At 57.0% G+C, this 8,442-nt stretch overlaps 1 protein-coding gene across 3 annotated transcripts in view; it reads left to right on the forward strand.

Annotated features, from left to right (window-relative positions):
* Positions 1–6,663, forward strand: part of KSR2 (kinase suppressor of ras 2) — an 85,748-nt gene extending 79,085 nt beyond the window's left edge. For 2 of the 3 annotated variants that reach the window (XM_054844716.1, XM_054844718.1), the window contains 3 exons: positions 1,245–1,374; positions 1,826–1,959; positions 3,738–6,663. In XM_054844716.1, the coding sequence (XP_054700691.1) occupies positions 1,245–1,374; positions 1,826–1,959; positions 3,738–3,744 (271 nt within the window). In that variant the 3' untranslated portion in view covers positions 3,745–6,663. Of the gene's footprint in view, positions 1–1,244; positions 1,375–1,825; positions 1,964–3,737 lie in introns of those variants that run through there. The other variant, XM_054844717.1, reaches the window with a different exon arrangement.
* The last annotated feature ends 1,779 nt before the right edge of the window (positions 6,664–8,442 follow it).

Genomic DNA, 8,442 nt, shown 5'->3' on the forward strand with positions numbered 1-8,442 from the left:
TGCGTCGGATGCATTGAGGCACCTTCAGAATCCCCGCTCCTGCCTGAGCATCTCGTCCTGTGCCACCGCGACCTGCCCCTCCCCAGTCCCCCCATTCCTCCGCCCCCGCAGCACCAATGGGCATCTCACGTTATTCAAATTTTTGGAGATTTACAGCCAAACTGTGCATATTTTTCCAAAATCAGGAGAGCTGATTTCCAAAATCAGGGAGCCCCCCTCTATCCGAGAGTGATCCTTCATTTATCAGACCCCTTCCACCAGATTTTTCCCACCCTAATGCCATTTTAACCCTGTTTCTTGCTGCTTTAACTGGCCGTGACGGCATCCCTTGAAGGGAAAAGCTGCTCTGGGGAATTTGCCGTGGAAATCGGGGCCAGCGCTGTGGGAGTCGGGGCTCATCCAGCCTCCGGGTGCCGGAAAATGAGGATGCAAAACTCCCAGGCGGTAGCGGGGGTGGAGGACCGCGGGGGCGGCCGGCAGTTCAGCCGGAGATGCCGAGACGCCCTTGTTTTGGGATATTCCCTTGGATTTGGGAGTCCTGAAGGAAAGGAGGGCTTGGCTCAGCGATAAGAGCGGTGCAGCGGCAGATGGCCGGGGGTTCACGTGTGCCGTCGCCTGGTGAGGGCACCGGCGATGGTTCATGACATGGCTTGGATGGCTTTTTGTGGCTTGGAGCGCTTTTTGCAGAAGCAAAAAGGGAAAAGTCGGAGTAAAAGCAATTGCTTGGGCTCGCCCTTCCCGGTGCTCGCCGCCCCGCGCAGCTGGAGCAGGTGGCAGAGTTAGAAACGCCGGCCCGGCAGCTGGACGGCGTATTTACCCCCCGCATCATCTATTAAGCTGCTCCGCAGGCAGCAGGGCAAAGCGCTATCGCAGCCCGGTGGGAGATTCCCACTTGATGTAACAGGCTGGCTGGCGGCTCTGCCCGTGCCTTTGCCCATCAACATCCATCCTCCTGCCCACGGGCCAGGTTCTTCCCTGGTGTAAAATGGGGGCTGCGACAGGTCGGTGACTTGTTCACAGCCAAGTCGATGGCCTCGGTTTCCCCATCTGGATGATGGGAGCGGTGAGATCTCTGTAATGAGCGCTGAGCACCTCTGGTGTTGTATCTGGGATGAAGCATCTCCTGGATGTCGGTAATTTTGGAGCAGGGAGAGATGGTGGATGTGGGTGCAATGGCCAGACGTCCCCCCCCCAGGGATGCCTCCCATCTCCTCCCATCTCTAATCCTCGCCGTCTCCCAACAGCACGATCTGGTACGAGCTGCACGCGCGGGAATGGCCCTTCAAGACGCAGCCGGCGGAGGCAATAATCTGGCAGGTGGGAAGAGGGATGAAGCCCAACCTCAGCCAGATCGGGATGGGCAAGGAGATCTCGGTAGGTGGTGTGGGGCAGGCGCTGGAGCCTGGTGGGGGGGTGTGTGTGTGTGTGTGTGTGTGCATGGAGTGCCCCACTGGTGCACACCCTGGGTGGAGGGTCCCTTTGAAAAACACTCTGTGTTGCCCAGGATCTGCCAGCAAAAAAGCAAGGGGTCCTTCCTTCCCTCCCCAAAAAAGCAAGGGGTCCCTCCTTCCCTGCCCAAAAAAGCAAGGGGTCCCTCCTTCCCTCCCCCCAAAAGCAAGGGGTCCCTCTCTCCCCAGCCAGTGAGGCTCGGTCCTGCTACTGCGGCACGAGTATCCGCTCAGCTTGCACATCCCCTCCACGCCAGCCCTTCTCAAGGATGCGGTGATGGAGACGGGGTCCTCACAGGGTGGGTGTTGGGCGCAGGGGTTGTGGTGGGAGAGCGCCTGGCTCTGTTAGCTCACACGCTCGCCCTGCGTGGCCGCAGGACATCCTCCTCTTCTGCTGGGCCTACGAGCAAGAGGAGAGACCCACCTTCACCAAGCTCATGGACATGCTGGAGAAACTGCCAAAGCGTAACCGTCGCCTTTCCCACCCCGGGCACTTCTGGAAGTCGGCGGAGTAAGTCCCTGCCCCTGCCCGTCCTTCCCCGTGCCAGGGCTCCTCAAGACCCCACTGTCACAGCTGAACGGCTGGCGGTGGTGGGGGAGCGCGGGGACAAGCTGTGGGTGTACTGGTGCCCCGTGGGGGGGCAGGGATGGGTGGCCGCAGGGTGCCGTGCCCATGCCAGCTCTCACTCCAGTGCTGGCTGTCCTTTCGGGGTGAAAAAGCTTGTGAAAGTAGTTGGAGGTGATCTGGAGGATCACACCTGCTGGTGTGCTCCACCAATGCTGGAGGACGAAGCAGGGTAGGTCCAGGGGCAGGCTGGAGCCTTGGGGACATCCCCTTTGGGGACATCGGCCAGGGCACCATGCTCAGAGCAGCTTTCCCTCCTGGGAAGGTGTTTTTTCCTTCTTTTGCCCTGATTTAACTGACATGGAGGGATGCTTTGCCCGGGGTCCCTCCCCAGACCTGCAGCCTCCGTCAGCCGTCCCAGCTTCCAGCGGTGGGAGAAGAGCATGGTCTCTTCTTCTCCCACCGACAGCTCGTGGCCAAGTGCTGCTCTGTTTCCTTGCTTTGGCTTAGTCACATCTCTCTGCTTCAGCAAACGCAGCGTAAACGGCTCCCCAGTCGGGGCTTTGGGATCTGGGCTGTTGGTAACAGCAGGAAAAATGCAGAAGAAACACTTGGAAACTAATTTTCTTCCTTGGAATTCATCATATGATGACAAATAGGACCAAAAGCCTAATCCATGCGGATGCTGCATGCACATCGGGAGATTTCTCCTTCTCCCAGTGCGCGTCTCCAGCCCGCGGAGGCTGGAAACTGGGATCGGGGGGGTGAGGGAAAGCCAAGCTGAGGGAGAGAAGCGAGGGTGCTTGGAGTTGCTTCGAGCATCCCTCTTGGACCCCACCGAGGGCTGGAGATGCTGGTTTCTCCTCCTGCATCTAATAACCAAACCTCCTCGCTTCCCTGTCCGTGTGGCAAGCGCGGACGGCCCCGGAGTTGTGCTGACGTGTCCCCCGTGCCACCTCCCATCCCCGTGTGCTCGGGGCTGACGAGGGGCTCCCGGGAGCAGCGCAAAGCCAGCGGTCAAACGGCCCCCAGATCACCCAGAACGTAAGCCGTTAATCGGGAGGGAAGTTAATTACCAAGCCGTGCTCGGAGCAGGCGCTCGGGTGGCAAGGAAAGCTGCTGAACCCCAGAGCAGCAGGCTGTGGAATTGCTCGGTTGGGTTTGGGAAGGTTTTTGCAATCACCGAGCCACGCTCTGCCTGCCACCGCTTCCCCTTAATTACCGGCCGCCTCTTTTTCTAAGCAGGACAGGAGGGAGGATGCTTCGCCTCGGCACTCGCTTTCCGTCTGAGCTGGCTCCTTCCTCAGGGACTTGGCTCCGGCCACGGTTCCCATTTAGGTCCTGGCTTCCCCGCGGGGTCCCTGCTCGCCCGGGCGGCCTGGCTGCGGTACCCGGGGGGCTCTGCCAGCCCTGCGCGAGGGGCACGGTGGGCAAAACCCCCTTGGAGGTCCTGCTGCTGGGAGAGGGAGGCGTGGGGGACCCAACAAGCCCTTTCCCCTCTAGACGATAACTGAACCTGCACCAGGGACACCCAGGCCGGGCTGGCGGGGAGGTGCAGGAGCGCAGGAGCGCACGGCTTCGCGCAGTGTCGCTGCCTTTGGGGGCAGCTCCGTGGCAAAGCCGTTCGAGGAGGCTTTTTGCAATGAGCCGCTCTGCAAAAAACCCCCACGGTGCCGCGGGATGAAGCGCCCGGCGCTGACACTGCCGTGTTGTGTCCCTTCCAGGCTGTGACGGGAAGAGTTAAGGGACGGTGCCTTCCTCCCCGTGCGGTTCTCCTCTTCCTCTCCGCTTCCCAACCCGGCGCTACGGAGGAGCAGCGGGCGCCGCAGGCCGACAGCGGGATGGGAACGAGCCTCTTCTCCTGCAGCGTTTCACCCCGCGAAGCCTCTGCCAGGGCTGGAGGAGCAGAGCCGGCGGGCGAGCCCCGGGGCCGGCGGCTGTGGTGGGATGGGGCCGGTGGGCGGCTGTCCGGGCACACGGGGTCGGGTCTCGGGCCGGTTCCCCGCAGAGCAGGGGCAACCCACGAGGCAGACGGCTTCAATTTAACCCCAGGACTCCTCTGATCCCAATCAGCATGGTCAGTGCTCGTGATGCTCGGTTGGGGAGGGGTTGCTTCTTGGTTCTCGGTGGGTTTATTTCATTTCATTTCCTTTTTTTTTTTTTTTTTATGAAAAAAAAGAAAAAGGGGGGGGAAATGTTGCTGATTCATGAGTTTAGTGCTGGAGCCTGCCGGGGCCGGGGAGTGCTGCTGCTATTAGCTGCCCCCCACGGGGAAATGCATCTGCAGAGCCGGAGCTGGAGGAGTCCTGCTCCCCCGCAGCCCCTTCACAGGCAGCAGTGACCTTTCACAAGTGGCTTCTCTACCTCCCGGCCATACCCATTTACGCTCCCCCCGCAGGTCTCCCTCTTGGCAGGGCGCATCTCCACATTCCCGTTAATTTAGCTGTTTGCCCCAGCGCGTATCTAATGAGCGAGCCGTTCCCTCTCGCCCTCCCCGGCGTCGCTTTGCTCTTGGCTTCGACCCTCGCTCCCGAAGGTGCTGCCGGAGCCCCGGGTTTGGGGATGATCCGGGGCCGGGCAGAGCGGAGCGGCTGGGGTCGGGGTCCTGCCCCTCTCCCGTTGCCTTCCCCGGGCTCGTTGCCGGAGCCGGGGATGCAGACAGGCTCTGGTTGTACAGAGCATCTCCCTTCCCAGCCCCGCGCACGGGAGCCGTGGATGTCTCGGCTGAACAAGCAGCCGTGCCCAGGACTGGTTTCCTCTGCATATTCATCTTCCATCAGCCAAATCCCTGACCTCCCGGAGGAGATGTTCCTCAGGCAGCGTCTCGGAGCCGGCGTGGCCATCTGAATACCGTGTGCCGGTATTTCCCTCTGCCCATCAGCTCGGATGGGCCCATTAGATGAGCTGTCAAGTGACAGAGGATAGCAAATTGTGTTTTCAGGCCCTTATTGAGTGTAATTGCTTGACAGGAACCATCCTGAACAATTCAATCGTAGTCTAAGTTAGCTTTAATTTGGAGACATGACGAGGGTCTGCAAACTAACCAGCCTGGTTTATTTGCTGCTCCTCTAACTCCCCCTTGCCGGCATTTGAACCACTTTAGCATAAGTAAATGAAGATCAGAAACCTAATTGCAGCTAGGAAGAGATGTTACTGTAATTGTGGGGGCATGTATGAAGGTGCTTTTATTTCTTAAAATTTGCACACGTGCGTATGTATAAAATGTGAGGCGGGCAGGAGCAGGGGGGCCGAATCCGGCCTCCAAGCGTGCTGGCAGAGGGTCGGTCCCGATGGTGCTTTTGGGACATTTGCTGCGCCGTGCGGTCGCACCTCGCTCTCGGATGCTTCGCGTGAAGTGGAGATGAAGCAGGATCACCTGCTTCTGCCTTTGATGCTGAGGCCAAGTGGGATGAGCAAGCGAGGGCAGGATGAGTCCTCATTTGTGCTAATTGCCCCCCGCACCAGGCAGCACGGGTGGTTTGCGGTCCCCTGGGCGCGATGCTGCAGAGCTCAGCGTAGGTGGCTGAGCATCACCTCATCCCGGTGATGAAGAAGGACGCTCCATGGCTGTTCGCCCTCTGCCTCCTCCACATCCCATCTCTCGCTACCACACACAAATCGTCTTCATCATCCCAGCCCGGGCCGTGGCAGCGATGTCCTCTGCCGCCCGTCCTCCCCGTCCCAACCCTTCTCTGCTCTCTCATGCCCTCTCCATCCTCTGCACGTGTGCGTGCGTGTGCCATAAATATTGCACTAATCCTCAGGTCTCTCTGAGTTTTCACCAATGCCTTCACCCACGGTGGTCCTGGGCTCTGTGGGAGGGAGCGAACCCCCAACGACAGAGATCTCTGCTGCCGAGGGGGTGCGGGGAGGTCTCACCATGAAATCACCGGTCCCCAAACCACGTTCAGATGGAGCGATCGCTGTAGAAAGGTGGTGTCCTTCTCACTCGGTGGTTTTAGTTTCTAAGTAGGCGTGAGCTTCCTAGGTGTGCAGTAGGCAGTGGAGCACGTTGGAAGGATGAAGGGGGTGATACCACGGGTGACGCTCAGCACCGGGGCTGGCAAAGGGCTGTACCCTGATAGACCTTGTGCAGGTTTATCGCGGAAGGTACAAAGACTTGCTGTGGGTTTGCTCTCTGTGCCCCAAGCCCTCTACTTGCCTGGAAGGTCTCGCCTTGCTCTGTCCCCCCATGGGCTCTCACCACCCGTTGGCAGACACCCACTCTGTTTTGTTGGCCGAGACTCAAGGAAACAAGTGAACCGATGAGCACGTTGGTTACCCCACCGCGTCAGGTCCTCCCCAGGAGCACGGGGCTCTCTGCTGTGGCCTCGGCCAAGCGTTTCCCCCTGGATTTTGGGCATCTGAAAGGAGCTAAATGCTCCTATGGCCAACAAATCTTGCCAACTCTTCCCTCATCTCCCTCCTCCTTCTCCCCCCTTTCCCTCACCGTAATGTCTCAGCCAGGCCACGAGCAGAGCTGTCACACAATAGTATCGATGGAAAAATAGCTGCCCTGTATTTATCATAAATTAGCTCAGAAGAGCAGCTCCTTCCCTTCCATTCAGCGCAGCAACGGTTGTTTTGCAGCCGTGTTATTTGCATCATGCCTTCTTATTTCTGAAAGTCTTAATTATTAAAAAAAAACCACCAACCCAAACCAACAAATCTTACTTTTTGTTGTTGTTGTTCTTTGTTTTTTGACTCTGGCTTTCAGAGGGTTTTTTCTTCCCCCAGTTTAAAAATATCCAGCCCTTCAGCAGGGAGAGAATGTAGGAGAAGCTCTCCACAATGCCCTCTAATAGGAGATCCGAAGGAGCGAGAAGGTCCATCCGGTGGCTCAGTTTAGCTGCCTGAGCTAGAGGAGAGACGGGGGTTATTTCCAGATGCGTCAGGCGAGAGCGGAGCTGTTTTTAGCATGGTGGTGTTTTGGGCGGCAGCTCGAGCTGTAGGGAACCATCCCCAACGCCGGGGTACGTCCCCGGGCTCTCGCAGCAGAGCAAGCGCTGGTGATGTCCTCCTGGTCTGCTCCTCCAGCTCTCAGCTGCTTCATCCTCTCCCTCGGGCGCCCTGCGAGGCTCTTCCCTGAGCTCCCCGGTCCCCAACCGTGCCGGTGCCTGAGGGTTTTTCCAGTAGTTCACGGGGAACGCTGCGTTTGGGGCCGGGTAGGGAAGGCAGTACCAGTGATGGGAGCGGTCGTGCTGCACGGCCCCGAAGCACTGTGTCCTCCTTTGGCTGCTAAATCAAATCCCCTGGTCCTGCTGCTCCTTATATCCACCTTCCCCCCAAATTACCCAAATCCTCGCAGAGCCATGACCGGCCGATTCCCAGGGGCGATGAGCTCGGAGTCCGGCCCCGACGACTTTTATCCGATACTTGACCGTGGCGGGAGCCGAGATAATTAAGATTTAAGACAGACGGTGGGCAGAAGCGACCGTCTTGGAGGTGGAGGAGCTGCTCGACCTTCAGGTGTGGTGGATGCTGAGGAAGGGCTGGTGCCTACGGCTCGGTCTCCTTGGCCGTGCTAAGGAGAAGGGGTCTGCGTTGGTGGTGCCGTGAGATGCCGCCTGCACCCCCCAAGTGCCGCGGGGAGCCCCAGGTCGAGCCCGCTGGCGGCCGGCGCTCTGCCGGGCACCTTTGCTTTCCTTCCTCCTTTCTTCGCTATTTATTTATTTTAATTTATTTTATTTTTTAATTATTGGGGGGTTTTTTTGTGAATAATGATTCTTTGGGAAGCTTGGTCAGCTGCAAAAGCCTTCTTTAACTTCCGGTCCCTGTAAAGTACGCTGTTACATTTTCTTGTATATAAGGTATATATAAATATATATACATATCTCTATATGTATGTATATAGATATATACATATATAACGAGCTCGAAATCCTGTACAGTTTCAAACTGAACTCGATGGCCTGCTTTGTTTTCTCTGTGTTATTTCTGACCGTTGCAGAATGAGCTGACTTTCATTTCCCTTCTCCTCTTTCCCTTTTCTTTTTATAAATATATACATAAATATATATATATATATATTTTGTTGTCGTCGTTGCAAAACTCTCGTCACTGGAAAAGAACAGTTGATTCTGGTGCAAAAAAAAAAATATCACCCCACAAACCAACAACAACAAAAAAAACCCAACTCGCTGAGAAAGGCACGATGGATCTCCCCGATGTAAATTTGTACAGTAACATTTATAACGTTTTCTACACTTGAAGAAAGTATTTATAATTTCAGCTGTCTGACTGAGTGCGAATCTCTGTGACCTGCAGAAATGGATAGCCATTTGTTCCCGTGGTTTCTCGTGCAGTGTTTGGTGAGGTGACAGTGTATGAATTATTTATGCCAATAAAAAAAAAAAAACCACAAACCAAAAGCAAACCTTTGAAAACCATTGCACCCCTGTGCTGCTCCGTGTCCCCGCGCCGCTCCCT

The sequence above is a fragment of the Grus americana genome, chromosome 16, assembly GCF_028858705.1.
Source record: "Grus americana isolate bGruAme1 chromosome 16, bGruAme1.mat, whole genome shotgun sequence".
Lineage (NCBI taxonomy): Eukaryota > Metazoa > Chordata > Aves > Gruiformes > Gruidae > Grus > Grus americana.